We start from the raw sequence: 15,026 nt of genomic DNA, 5'->3' as shown, positions 1-15,026 counted from the left end.
CGCCCGGCCCCCCGCCGCCGCTGGAGGTCATCGACCTGACCACCGGCGGCGGCGGGGCGCGGCCGCCGTCGGAGCCTGGCCGCGTCGGCTCCATCACCATCACGCCGGTGGAGAAGGCGGCCACCGCCGGCGGCGGGGACGGAGACGGCGGCGCCGGCTTCCGCCCGGCTCAATGCAGCAGCTGTTGGCGCTGCACATGGCGTCGGCCGCCATGCCGCCGCACGTGCTGCAGTACATGGGTCTGCTGCCTGGCGGCAAGGAGCAGCTGCAGCGGCTGCAGCAGCAGGTGGCGCTGCAGAGCCTGGCGCAGCGGATGGTGATGCTGCCGGGTGGGCCGCCGGGTCTGTCGCCGGAACAGGCGCAGGCCAGTCTCGAGGCTTACCAGCGGCTGATGCAGGGCGGTCTGCGCCGCTCCTGAGGCTGGCGGACGGCGCCGCACCCTGGACCGCCAGCGGCGCCGGAGCGATCTCTCGTGGCGTGCTGGGGCCGCGGACAGGCCGGTGGCCGCGTGTTGCGCGCATTGATGCCAGATGTGACTGTGCCTGGCACGGGGCCGCAGGCTGCTGCCTGATCGGTCCGTGGCTAGCTGGGCTCGTGCTCCACGTGTGGGCGCCAGCGGCACGTTGGGGGCAGGCCACGTGACAAGTCAGCGGTCTGGAGTTGTCCGTGGGCTAGTACAAAGGCGGCGGCGGCGTGAGGCAGGCCGCCGCCCTGCTCGACCTGCTCGACAGTACCGCCGACCCTGCGTCCGGCGGTGTCGGCACCTCCATCGTCACTATGCGTGGGTGCGTGTGCTCGGTCAGAGCTTTGCTTGGTTCATTGTCGCTGAACTGGTTGTGCTGGCAAGGTAGGTCGGCTGCAGGCGTTTTCTATGCTCTTCCGGAGGATTATCGTGGCATTTGGAGGTGATTGTTGTTGCGTTTTGTCTGGTGTCAGGTGCTTCAGTTTTGTACTTGGCTGGATCGAGTTGGAAGGTAGCTGCTTATGGCTCGTACGGAGGGTCGCTATGTCACAAACAATAATTTGGAAATAACTATGGCGTTCATCACGAATATGCACCATCAATTTGTTTTACCGTGTTTCGTGTGTGTCATCCAACAGCTTTGTGAATCCTGTGGTCTTAGACATCTCTTTTCTGTCCATTGAAATAGGTAATCGTCTTTCATCGCGCGTTGCATAACCAGGCGGGTGCTGTATAATATAAAGGACCGGAAGTCGACCTGCGGTGTCCAGAAAGGATCTTTCTCTGCTGTCCGGACACCTTCATCACTGACCGTAAGCCTCAGAAGGCGCTGAGTCCCCGGGCACCGCGGGTCTGTCAGCTCGCGCTGCTTGGATGGTCATTGCTTGCATCGAGCGGTCGGCCCCACCAGTGGATTTTGACGTCAGATATCCACCAGCGGTATCAACATCTGCACAACAAGCCGTGCTTAACGAGGCGCAAATCCCATCGCCATTGAAGACATTGATTCCTGCGCTGCGGCCAAATACAGAACAGCTTACGTCACGTCCATGAGTACGAGAGGGGCGAGTCTGGACAGCGCTGGTCTTGCGGGTCGTTCCCGCGATACAACTGCAGGTCTCATCACGCTCATGAGCACGAGAGGGGCGAGTGTCGACAAGGCTGGTCTTGCGTGTCCTTCCCGCGACGCAAAAGCTGCAGGTCTCATCACGTTCATGAGCACGAGAGGGGCAGGTCTAGACAAGGGTGGTCTTGCGGGTCGGCTACAATTTTAGTTTATCACTTAAAAATAGTGACTCCTCAGTCAGGCATGGATGTTTCATATGCCTGCACAATTTGGCCCAGCTCGCACGTTTCGGGTACGTGGTTATTTAGTGGCGACAGATGTAGATTGCTCTGTGTTTCGGTTTACGACGAATGGGCACTGGCGCATACATTATTGGAATGGTTCAACTGCACCATGTTTATATCTGGGAAAGAGTAGAGTGTTGGCAACCTCTCCATGTACGTGGCCAAACGTTATAAAAGGACGAAAATACGCGCCGGTGGAACGCGATTTGTGTAATTCTGGGAACGGCTTTATGGGAATGCTCTCGCGAGATGTCGCACCACGGCGTTCGATACCAAGATAGGTGGCAGCACCTTAAGCGTTGGTTCACGAAGGGTTCGCTCGCTCCGGAGCAACGCCAGAAATACATCAGGATGTGTGGTAAGCAGGGTCGGATCCGGAGGGGGGGAGGGAAAGGCAAGAGCCCATGACCACACTCCCTTGCGCCCCGAAGGGACCCATATTCGGCCAAACAGACGCCGTTTTTGTACACAAAACGCGACAACGTTGGACGTCTTTGGGCTTCAAGACGACCAAGAACCATCGCAAGCTAAAGTGAAGCATCCACAAGGAGGCAAAATCGTTTTCACGGATTGAAAAAGTGGTTATTGAAATATTTAAAGGCTTATTACGCTGTCAAGAGACCCTATAGTTTCCGACGGGCACTATACGTCCACTTGCGGTCAGTCAGATCGTTAAGGAGCCTCCTACGTTGCCACTGAATTCTTTGTATTTTCTTGGTGGGCTCTGCGCTGCTGCTTCGAACCCTTCTGATAGAATGCTGTGACACTGTTCTCAATCAGGGGTCTTCCGCTGATTCCTACCATTCGCCCGAAAGGTTAAGACGCTACAGCTGGGGCCAGCTATGTGAACCCGCCGCGACATTCTCGGATGTTCAGGAGCCCTTCACGTGGTCCCGGTTAAACTGCCGACGTACTCACAACATGCCCATAGATTCTTTATTGTAGATTGATCTGGGCCCTTCCACTTCCTTGGCACTTGTTTACGACCCCACGCGCTTGTCGGAGGTCCATCTGTTAACCTGCTCGAGCACACTTGGTCGTTCAGGGCCCTCAAAATTAACCTGCTCGGGCTCGCTGAATTCTTCGGGAGCCCTGCACATTGGGTTTTGGTATTTGAATACAGAACCCTATGCTCCTGTCGGGGGCCATCCGATAGCCTTCTTAGGTACACTCGATCTTTCGGGGCCCTTCACACTGGGCTTTGGGTACTTCTTATTAGAACGCAGAGCTTACGCTCTTGTCGGGGGCCCTTTATGATCTTTCCAGGACACGTTTCAGAAGCGTCAGTGTATGATACAAGAACATGTTGTCAGCAGACATCCACTCGAGATCTCGTAAAACATCGCTCATATGATCATTTTCCGACGCCCAGAGATGACTCGTGCTGCGAAGTCCGGCAGCTTCTGCAGTCGTGATGTTTGAGTAGCATTACATGTTCCGTACACACAGATGCAGTAACGGATGAGTGAGATGACTAGACCCTGGACTAGAGTAAATAGTGTGGCCTGAGGCAGACTGTACCGGCTGTGGCTGAGGCCGATAAGAGCGCCAGTGCATCGCCGCACGTCATCAGTGTGCGCAGTGAACGTCATGCACTGGTCAAATACAGCATCCAGGTTTCGAACGGAAGGAGAGCTGGCTACAGTGGCGCCCATAAATTTGGTGCTAGTCGATGGCAGGTTCCGAAGATTTTGACGCGTGCCGAGGAGTATAAGCTGTATTTTTTGTGCGTTAATTTTCATTCCGTTTTTGCCAAACCATTTGGACAGGTGCGCAAGATGTTGCTCCATGGATGTGATCAGCGTACCAATGTCACCGGGCCTCCCACTCACTAAAACCTGCGCGTCGTCCGCGTACTGCACAATACATGCGTCATGAGCATGTAGCGGCATATCATTAGCATAGATGCTGCACAGCAGCGGGCCGAGCGCTGAGCCCTGGTAGGCTCCGATCGGGTTGTGCAATGCTGCGGACAGAGAGGAAGCGCCACCTGGGTTCTGGACGGGAACCTGCTGAAAGTGGTTTTGGAGGTAACTCGCAAACCAACGTACATCAACATTGTACTGCTGGGGCTTTCTAAGGAGTCCATCATGTGGGATAACATCAAAGCACATGGATTGGTCCAGTAGGCATAACAAGGTGATTTCCTTTTGAACCATGGCCCCAAAAACCTTGTCGGTTACCGTGAGAAGCCCCGTGTCAGTGGAGTGGTGTGATCTAAAACCACGTTGACTAGACGAGAACAGGTGATGAGAGATCAAATATGCAAACAGCTGCTCGTAAACTACAAGTTCGTTAACCTTAGCGATAGTCGGTAACATTGAGATAGGCCTGTAGTTAGACACACAGTGGATTTTGGCGTCTTTTGGGTAGGATAAACTATTGTTAGCTTCCACGAGTCGGGAACTACATGGGCTGTCATGCTGGAATTGACAATATGGGCGATCGCGGGACAAATAGCGTCTATACACAGTTTGAAAAACCGGATACACAATCCGTCTGCACCGCACGATGAACTGTTACGCATGCGGGCTATGACGCGTCGCAGTTGATCCGGTGTAACGAGCGATACCTGGAACCCGCCGGTGGTCACGCGCGGCAGGCGTGCCGCCAGCTCCGGTCCCTAGGAGTCCACCTGGCGGGCGGTCGCGGTACCAATGCTGGCGAAGTACCGGTTAATGTCGTCCGCGTCGCATCAGGCGTGGACTTGGTTGGCTGCTTAGATGGGACGACAGGCTGCCCACTGCATCACATCGAGCTCGGCCCACCCTCCCGTACACCCCTGTCAATCTCCTCCCGTGTGTCACGACGCACTGTCGATGACCTGCCGGTTTAGGTCCTTATACGTCTCGCGGTCATAATCACGGAGTGCGGCACGCCGCCGGGCCATCAGGTCTTTAGTAGCTTCCGTGACAGGCGGTGCTGTAGGATTAAGCACTTTTAAACGCCTCATCAGTGCTAAAGCATTAACGATAGGACGAGTCACTGCAAGGAAACAGTCCCACTGCTCTCCGGGATCGACACTGCCGTACACTGGGCCCCAGTCACATTTTGGAGACGTCGATTCGCCTCCGTTAAGTCCAGTTTACGCCAGCATCTGGCCGTCAGTGCGTACTCCGCAGGTCGGTAGTCCGGTAGCGGCACTAGAGCACGTGACCAGTCATGGGGACTACAGTCACAGTGCAGCGTGCCGGCGCGCCCAACACCACCGTTTGTACAAATACAATCGATGGTGGAGCCAGATGACCGGAACGTGGGCCCGCTGATATGCTGCAGCAGAGTATGCTGTGAGGAACTCTCTGAACCTGCTGGCCGCGGTGTCCTCGTTGTTGCTGCAGGTGTTGATGTTGACATCACCGGATATGATGACGGGTCCAATGTGACGGGCGAGGATGTTCTGGAGTTGCTGCTCCAGCTCACCGAGGTCCGCAGTGACTCGGACCTGCGTCTGTGTCGGGAGCCGGTACAGTGAGCACACCATCACTTTTCGAGGGTCAGCGCGGATCTGGACCCACAGCGAACCCAGTTTGGGGCCTGCTGTGACCTGATCAGGTCCGTCCAACACAGTCGCCTCCAGTGACTCTCTCACTAGTACGGCCACGCCATCAAATCCTTTGTTATCAGGTCTGTCTCTCCGGAAATGCTGGTAGCCGGGTACAGGCATTAGTCTGTTATGCATAGACGGCTTGAGCCATGTTTCACTAAGTATGATCACGTCATAGCCGTGCTGCACGATGTCGTGTCGCAGTTCCAGCAGCTTGGGTTTCACCGATTGTACATTGAGTTGGGCAATGTACAGCTGGCCAGGTCGAGTAATGGCAGGATCTCTATTCTTCGTGTTGCGGTAACTATTATCAGTCCAGAGGACATCTCCATGAATTCAAAAAAGATTTGCTCGGTCTAATCTTTGAACTGTACGAATGAGTTTTGAAAGATATTGAAGACATTTTTTATGATGGCCTTTCTTGTGGTTCGTCGTTCGAGCGCGTTCGTTCGTCGTTCCATCTCACGAGCTCGGCCGCATGACCATGTGACAGTACACTTGTGTATGTTATGCAACCGGTTGGCTCAAATATCAATTTGTGCTATCCTCATCCGTTTAAAGACTGACTTTTCAAAAAGGGTAGCGTGACCTTGCTAGCATGAGAGCTAACATGCCCCCAACTCGCGGATAAAGACGGAGCGGAAAGGTGGCCAGCGTCACTGCGGAAGGGTGGCCAGCGTCACTGCGGAAGGGTGGCCAGCGTCACTGCGGAAGGGTGGCCAGCGTCACTGCGGAAGGGTGGCCAGCGTCACTGCGGAAGGGTGGCCAGCGTCACTGCGGAAGGGTGAGCAGCGTCACTGCGGAAGGATAGCCAGCGTCACTGCCCTATGTTCATCAAAGTGGCAAGTGATTCTCAAATGACGCCCTATTTGAGCGTCTTATTCAGGTTTTAATTACAATTACCCCATCAGAACGTGCTTGTTTACAGACTTGGGAAGTCAGCCAGACGAGTCACCTATTGAAGCGTAAAAATGCTGTGTCGAAAGGGACGGAAAGCTATTGGTTGTCACAGTTTGTTCAGAGTTTGGTTCAGATGAAATCGCACATCAAAAACCAGTATGTAAAGGCCAGTTTCTTCTCCACTTTTCCTAGCGTGAGCTGGCTGCTTAAGCGACGCACCATTCAACCTTCGCGCGGTTCAAAAGGCAAAAGAGGACAAACATGCGGATAGACGTGCCCTCCTCAAAAAGTTATTGATGTGTGCTGGAATCACGAAGCCAAATCTCTGAGTAGGTGGACGCTGCGGAGTAAATTTGTGGAGCCATTCTAACAGTGCGGATGGCAATCTCAAAGGCAGCTAAAACAGGCAGTTGTGAAATGTATGCATGCGGTGTAACGTAAGACGTGCAGCCGAAAGGGTAGAGTCGTTGGTGGTTCGGCCGGAAAAAACTCGACTGTCGAATCGTTCGTAGCTGGAGGGCTACGACCGCGAGCGGTCTGCGCTACCTCAACCGTCGACCACTGCAACCGCGTAGTTCAAACCGATGACACGTATAAACGAACGGTCAGCTCGATGAAAGAGAAATATATGAGTCCTGCAACCACTAAGAAGGCGGTAACGTTTTGAGCATACGCATGAGGTCAGTTCAGAAACTTTCTGACAAAATTTGAGTGTTTATATCATTTTTGAGATGTTCCTTCCTTGCGCCCTCACAACCATACCTAACCTTACCACGCGCCCGGTGGCACGGTAAATGCCCTTCGTTCATGTTGGGCGTCAATTTGACCCCCTGATAGCTCTGAAACTAAGGCAGCCTTTGACACCAAATTGACAGGGTGCGTTGGTCGGTACTTAAACTCACTTGTATCACAATTTGAGGTTCTTAGGTTATGCTCATCGGGTCAAATAAGGTCCAACAGGGTCGAACCTCCAATTAGTGTCCATTGGTGCCATAGACCTTCTCAGGCAGCCACCATGAACCTAGATTCATGTTCTAAGGAAAAGGTCAGTGGTGACCATTTAAGGTTAGCGACCTTGTTTGATCTTTCGGATTTCAAAATGAACAAAATCATACAAGACTGATTTGATTTTTGCATCTGAATAACGTCAGATATGACATTAGACAGTGCGTTTCTAAAACAAATGTTGACCTGGGTGGTTTTAGGCCAATGACCTACTCTGATCTTACAGAAGTCCATGGGAAAATGCATAACGCAGTTCCTGTCACCAATAAATTCAAGATTAGCACCAGAAACTACCCCCACACAGCAAGCTCTATAGCAGAAAATAGGTTGGCTTTGACCGTAGGCTTGCCTTCATACTTGACCCCAGGTCAATGAAATTTATCGATTCAATTATCGCATTGCCTAAGAAACTATCTCAGAGATGTGTAGCCTCGTCTAACACTCCGTTGCATCAGCGGAAACATTCCCTAGAAATTGGTCTGTCTTTAAACCCATGGCCTGACGTTAACCTGACGTAGCTTGACGGCCTTACAAGGTACATAAATTTTTTAATACCAAACGATCTACTATTCAAATGGCTAGTGACGCAAAATTAAGCGCGGCTACATCGCGCCGTTCGGAAATTATTCCGGAGAAATCTTCGTGGGCGTCAAATTGACCCCAAACCCGAACGCGTGCCAATTTGTTCGCGATTTTGGGCCTGTGCGGAGTCTTGGCCCCAAAATCATTGTATTAACATTACACACGTGCAGGCTCTCAAATGAAGGTGAAAAAACAACAGCCGGGCCTCTGCAAGTCATTCTAGCTAGAAATAAGTGTGCTAACACGCTTATATTGCGAGCAGGGGTAGCAATAATTATCCAATAAAAGTTTTGAGGATTTGAGGAGTCCGGGCAATGGCCACAGGAGCAACGTAAGATTTTCAGAGAATTTAAAAATAATCCCCAGTTGTAATTTTGTCACCCCCCCCCCCCTCCTTCTTTCTTTTCATGCCACTGGTCTTTAGAAGCCCAGAAATATGAAAATGGGACTCAAATAGATTAGAATTCATAGATCGCTTGTAATGTAGACGACCCTGGTATTGGGGGACATCATGAAATTAGTTTGATGTACCAAAATTGGCTATTGCATACTTCAAGGTAAAAGCTTAAGTGTTAACTAAGTGTTAAGTGTTAGTGTAAGTGTTAGTGTTAAAGTGTTAAGTGTTTAAGTGTTAACTACTTTGTGGGAGCTCTTCGATATATTATGGTTAGCCGATACAGGCCTAAGATTTAGTGTGCGTAGCGGCTTGCCATCTTTCAAAGTATTAAAAATGGAAGGAAGGTGACAGTTCTAGTTGACAAGCAGCGCGTGCCGGCTGCACAGAACTTAGCAGGATTTAGGGACAGCGTAATTGATCCATGCACCATGCAGGACTGGCAGCTGCACCTAGTCATTTTCAAACAGCATGAGATGTTGCCCGCGTGAAGGACAACAACATGAGTTGGTAACATTTAAGTTTCAAAGGATTCTGTGACATGACGTAATGAGATTGCATGAGAGCTTTAAAAATGCCAAATGTATGTTGACTGAATGCCACTTAACTCTGTGATGATCAACTGAATAGGCAATATAGGATCACTGGATACCAAACCTAACACTATACCTGGAAAGCAAGTGAGACCCCTAGAGGGCAAGTCCCCCTAGGACCGAACAGGGCTAGCTCATTACCAAAGTACTGAACCGAAAGGCCCAGTGTTCACCTCATCTGCCTGAAGCAAACGAACAGAAGCAAGTGCAACATTTGACAAGTTAAAGTAGGGTTTGATAAAGTAAGGTGCTGATTAGCCCTCCCCATGTGAAATAACTTGGCTATGCGACTGATAATGATCAAATGCTAGGATGTGTTACTGGTGTGTACCGGATGGCATGCTCCATGACCTATTTTTGTAGTTTGCATCAGTACTAGAAACATAAGGACTGGATTTGGGTTGCTGGATCATACCTGACACCAGGAACTATCGAAGACATTCTTAGCAATGATTGGCATTTGGCCGGAGTGCAGTTTCTCTTTCACTTTCCTCTTCTTTCGGGGGGGGGGGGGGGGACACCCTAACCTCTCATTTGGCACCCCTGCCATTGACCACCGGTGCAGCACTTACAAGAATCTATTTACATTGCCATCTTCGTAGTGAGAAGAAGGAAACACTATGATTGACTGTAATGTCAGTGGTTGTATCTAGGCATCAAATCATGGCAGGTGACAGTCTACAGACAGCCAGTACATGAGTTGATGCTGAAAGCTCATAGTGTTCCACTTTTTTTGGTCTAGGATGGAGCCCGTGGTCGATTTAGTGTGTGTGTGTTCTGAGCGGGAGGTTTTTGACCACGTTCAATGCGCTTTGTTCACTATCAAGTAGCACTTAAACCAGAATATATTTGCAGCAATGGATTATACGCGGAATCTTAAAACCCTACTTGTGACCAAAGCTACCAACCGATTTTCCATCTTCTTATCAACTTGTTTCCGAACCAGAGCTCTGTCTACATCAAGAAGGGTATTCTCGGCTCAGACAAGTATTGAGTTCCGAAAAGCTGAAAACCCGCTTCCCTTAGCGTCAACGGTGATTTGGGTTTTTGGCCCAAGCTCGGCCAGATATTGACCGATTCCAAAATTAAAAAAGGAAGATGCGTCTCGACTCCGAACACCATGCCATTTTTACAGTCATGGATCATTGAATAATATTTTTAGTGCTAACATAAATTAACGTCCCGATTGCTGTTAGAACAAGAGTTCATGACGAGTGAACGGAGATACCAAGGTCGTATTGCCTTGCCGACTTCAATCCCCAAATATCTTTCCCGTAGCCCTTACTCAGAAAAAAACAATATCTTCGGATTTAACTAAGGAGTTGTGCATCGTGTAAAACGCCGGAGGTCTTAACTTAGCTGGAAAGTGTACTGTTTAAAAAAACATTTTTCCAAAAACTGTTTTCAAACGCTCTCACCCCATCAACATATCGAGACAGAGATAAGTGGTTGATTGCATTGTGAAGAAAATCATCGGAAATACGTGCCATGAAATTTCCATGACCCCGGTTTAAAGTTTGTACTCTACTTTGGAACATATGTACTCTCCGCTTCCGGGATTCCTTTTTGGAACTTCCATCACTGGGATGGGGTTAGCAATATTTGTAAGCATTCAACAATCTGTTCTGGCATACGCCTGTAAATCGGTTAGTTGAAGCAGCATACTCATTCGAGGGCCGGTATTTATGTTATGGATTTGGCTGACTGACTAGGTAACCAGAAAATATAGCGTTGTCACTTAGCATGCCAGTCATCATACAACAGGGTTTTAAATCAGCGAAATGTCTTCCAGTACTAGCTTGGCAACGAATGCCCAAATGCGATCAAGAATACGACTGAGTTCGGATTCAAATGTTCATAGTTGAGTGTGATACTTAATGGATCCAGTACAACATAGGCCGAATAGGTGTCGTTATGGACATTCCCGCCTGTTGACCCTCCGGGGCATGATGGAAACGCTAGACATGTGCGTGTGTGGGAGCAGTGTTTGATCTCCATGTTGGCTTGTGGTCGCACATCAAGGCCACACCGCAGACTCCCCGTTTCTGACTCCCGCACCACTCTCCCCTCTTCAACGCGCACACGAGTGTATGGGTGGGGGGAGAACAAGCAGCTGCTGCCAGCCTCCCTCTCTGCCTCGTCAGCGCACAGAGCCACCTGTCGCGGCCCTCGGGGGCCATCTCCACGAGCACCTCCCGTCCGTCGCGCTGATTGGCCGCGCGGGGAGAGGCGCCGCGCGCCGATTGGCAACGGCCGGGATCTGCTGTGCCGCTGAGTGGGCGGGCGGTTGCCGAGTGCAGGCGCGCGCGATGGCTCCCGCGTTCCGGCCCAGGACGGGCCCCATCGCCCCCCTGTGAAGCTGCGTGCTGCCACGCGCACCATGATGCCGCCCAGCCCGCTGTTCCGTCCCTGGCACGGACTGACGCGTCGCCAACCAAGCCGCGCAGTCCGAGCAGGCGGCCGCCTCATCCGCCGCCGCCGTCGCCAACCAGCCGCCGCCACCGGCCACCGCCGCCGCTGCCGCGGGCCGGCCGCCGCATGGTCCTGAGTACAGAGGCCGGCCGCTGCTGTGGCCGCCGCTGCCCACCGCCTGGGTGCCCTGGGCCGCCGTCGTGGAGGAGGGCCGCCGTCACAAGCCATAGACCGAGGTTCGCCGCAAGCGCGACCGGAAGTTCGCCTGCCCCAAGTGCCCGATGGCGTTCTCGAACCGCGGCAGCCTGGTCGGCCACTTCCGCAAGCACACAGGTGAGTCGACGGAGCGGGGCGGTGTGTCCACCAACGAACTTGTCAGAGGTCAGTGTGGTGAGTCAGGTGCAGCGGCGACTCCCAGAAAGACTTAAGGCAATGATTGCAACTTTGGATTCTGGGGTGGTCTTCGATGTGGCAAATGTGTTGACGCAAATGAGGCAGCATGAGTGAGGACATGTTTCCCACACAAAGCTTGACGGCGTCGCTGTGGCGTGAAATTTATGATCGTGACTAAGAACATTTTCAGCGCCAACGCTCATGAGCAGGAAACAGCAATATTCCCTTTAGACTAGAGCTGGTAGAGCACAGCGCTCAGAGCCGCCTCAACAACCGTACCCTCCTCCGTGTGCCGGCAGGGGAGCGGCCATTCGAGTGTGAGACGTGCCACAAGCGCTTCACCCGCAACGAGGAGCTGACCCGCCACACACGTATCCACACCGGCGACCGGCCGTTCGGCTGCGAGATCTGCTGCGGCAAACGGTTCGGCCGCAAGGACCACCTCAACAAACACCAGCGCACCCACACCGCGCCCTTGTACGCCGCCGTGGCGCCGGGGCTAGCCGGGCTGACTCCGCTGGAGCTGACTGCCTATTTGAGGGGTGGCATGTTTGCCGCACCGTTCTTCTAGCTGGTGGTGGCGCCCGTGCCTCGAGAGCTGTGATAAATGCTCGCCCGTTGGAGGGGCTCGTGCTGTGCGGTACCGTGTGATGGTGTCTTGCTTTTGAGGGGTGGTCGCGTGCGACGCTGGGCTCGGTTCGCCTTGTGAAGTGGGTATTGGTGACGCACTGATATGAACATTACTGTTGATATTGCTCAGGTACTGATATGGCTCAGGCTGTATTGCCGAAACTGTTTTTTACATTGTGTTGCATGGGTCTCATATGAGTTTATATCTGATTTGTAAATGGCTGAATACATCAGGCAGCAACAGGTTCAGACGAGTTTGATGGTATTTGTTATCCACAAAAACGGACGGGCGCGTATCGCGACATCGCAGGCCACGATAACTAGCAGCTTGCTTGTTATATTACCTCCAGGCTTTGGTAGAAATATGGATATACGTAATACTCATCAACAGTGAAATAAACATTCACACGATTGCTCAATGCAAGCTTGTGGTTATAGTTGTGGAACACAAGCTTATCCGTGAATTATCTTATTCCAATAGACATAAGCGGACATGCGCCTGGCTCCTCAGGATTCTTCCGGGGAGCAAGCAGGTTCCTGGTAACGAACTAGGAATACAGTAACCTGTACAATTTACATTTTGGGACCAGAATGCAGAACTGAATCATACAGAGAAGACCAGCAAGGGCCAGAATTCAGCCTGAGACTAAGCTGATATGATGAAACAATCTCACGTATAGCTTTCGATATACTTTTGAGTAGAAAAGACTGCTATAGACAACACAACTTCTGTGTTTATCAAATATGCTCCTCGATACCTCACTGGTTAATTACGTCATCGTACTTACACAACACTGATTGAGAGCAATTGACGGCCATTAGATCTGAAGATCGTGTCCACGAACGCCAGATCTGAGTGGCTCGACCATTATATTTTATTGGCCTTGATCGCCGCATGGGGTACGGAGTGACAGGATTTAAACGCCGTTAGTGTGACGTCATGAATTCCAAGGTGATCTTGAGATACTCTCCTCGAAAAGTCTTCCCATCTTCGCGTGCGTGCAGCTCAGAAACTAGAGGCGATTAGTCTAAAGAAGGACAGGGCTGTGTACTGCACCTGTGTACTGTACTGATAATCTTCAAAATTACTATTTCTGTTCAAACCCCACATAAATGTGAAACACTTCCCTTTAAGGAGGGCGCCCGGCTCCCTGGACCCGTCCCTGGGCTGCGCCCCTGCATAAACTATTTCTGTTCAGATAATCACGACGCCATTTCACAAGAACGATATTAATGAGGTAATAGTGATCGGCTGCGGAAAGCATCCCCTTGGGTCTGACCTAGATCTCCTGACGTCCAAGGGGTTGATCTGAAACGAGTAGGCAGTCCACAACGTACGTACGCACGCCTTGATTGCAGTGGTGCTTTGAAGTAAACGGTAGCCAATGGAGGTAAGCCACAGAATGCTTAAAGTTCACATCGCAGTAACACAGGACCAAAATGGCGGTGACATCATTAAGTTGGACGGTGCAAAATTTATTCGTCATTATCATTCCCTGTCCTTAAAAGGCTGATTTTAATGACGAAATACTTACATTGTTAAGCTAAATGCGCGCTAAACAAAACCCTAACCATGAATGCTGCATGCTTAGTCTCTTAGACCACAACTTTTTTAATTTGAAAAGTTGTGTCTCTAAGGGAAGTCCCTAGCATCGGTCGGGTTGTTGTTGATCCTAGGAGCTGATACACTGGATTGTGGTTGGCCACTCATATTGAGAATCTGGCGCTCATCTTACTAACACTTGATGGATTTCCGGCACCGTTCGCAACAGCACAAAGCCTTAGATGAGACAGAGATTTCCCCTCAGATCGCAGATCTTTCTCTCCATATTGCCAGCTTCCGCTACGTCAGCATCGGCCCTCACTCGGTTCCGGAGCCTCCTCTCACCCCTCTCCATCCCGCATCGCCCCTCCAGGCCCCCCTCCGGGCCCCTCTGGGCCCCCTCTTGCCCCCGCCGGCAACCCACGCTCTCCCGCGCCCCTCAACTCGTGGCAGACAGCACAACGGTCGGCAGCGACGCGCTGAAAGCGATCGGCCGCCGCTGCCGTCATTTGTAAACGGACATCACTTCCACGTGACTTGGGCGCGCGAATACGGCGCGGAGAGCGGCATAGGCTCCTGTTACAGAGATGATTAATTCAGCCAGCGGCCGCCATTGTGCGGGTCGGGAGGGGGGGGGGGGGGGGGGCACTGGCGACGGGCGGGGAGCGGGCGGCCGCGGCGCTGGCTCGAATCGCAGAATGGTTTCATTTGTTCGGTGCAAAATTGATTATCATGATAAGCTCATCAGACAGTTTGACGATGTTAAAAATGCCGGAACGAAACAGGCACGGCTACCAGTATTAGCTGGAGCGTTCACATTTTGACTGTGTGAAAACTGCAAGAGCAAAACCAGCGTACTGGCGCCATTAGGTGCAAGCTGAAATGTTCGCATTCCAGCTGCTGTTAACAACAGCTAGCATTCCTACTGAAGTCCAAATCTACATATTCATGCATACGTCTATCTACAAGCACGGACACTCTCCCCCTTGCCCATACACATACCTAAACATGCATGCACACACGTAAGCACGTTTGCACTCTAAGTCAATACGTCAACAAAAGGCCGTGCATACCCGGAAGTGATACTTCCTTATTTCAGCGGCTCAGATCTGACCAATCATGCAGCTTTTGGAAAAAGAAGGAGATATCTTGACTTAGAGAAATTGCCGTAACTGGTTACCGGTTGGCCTGCGGCCGCTGCTACTGGCCGCAGGCCA

At 51.6% G+C, this 15,026-nt stretch overlaps 1 protein-coding gene across 1 annotated transcript; it reads left to right on the top strand.

Annotated features, from left to right (window-relative positions):
• The first annotated feature begins 172 nt into the window (after nt 1–172).
• LOC119111304 (zinc finger and BTB domain-containing protein 7B-like) lies at nt 173–12,496 on the top strand. Its single transcript, XM_037235118.1, has 4 exons — nt 173–254; nt 5,152–5,276; nt 11,474–11,576; nt 11,936–12,496. The coding sequence occupies exons 1-4, from the start codon at nt 173–175 to the stop codon at nt 12,205–12,207; spliced, it is 582 nt and encodes a 193-aa protein (XP_037091013.1). The 3' UTR covers nt 12,208–12,496.
• The last annotated feature ends 2,530 nt before the right edge of the window (nt 12,497–15,026 follow it).

Source organism: Pollicipes pollicipes, unplaced genomic scaffold (assembly GCF_011947565.3).
Source record: "Pollicipes pollicipes isolate AB1234 unplaced genomic scaffold, Ppol_2.1 Scaffold_7261;HRSCAF=8764_pilon_pilon_pilon, whole genome shotgun sequence".
NCBI classification, from domain to species: Eukaryota; Metazoa; Arthropoda; class Thecostraca; order Pollicipedomorpha; family Pollicipedidae; genus Pollicipes; species Pollicipes pollicipes.
Note: the sequence above shows the minus strand (reverse complement) of the source record. Positions and strands in the feature narration are given on the sequence as shown.

Bases quoted from the DNA above. Each gene is read 5' to 3' on its own strand.
- LOC119111304 (XM_037235118.1), top strand. From the start codon at position 173: ATGCAGCAGCTGTTGGCGCTGCACATGGCGTCGGCCGCCATGCCGCCG. The intron at 5,277-11,473 runs GTACAGTGAGCA...CACAAGCCATAG, and splicing joins TGCGTCTGTGTCGGGAGCCG to ACCGAGGTTCGCCGCAAGCG. The intron at 11,577-11,935 runs GTGAGTCGACGG...GTGTGCCGGCAG, and splicing joins CCACTTCCGCAAGCACACAG to GGGAGCGGCCATTCGAGTGT.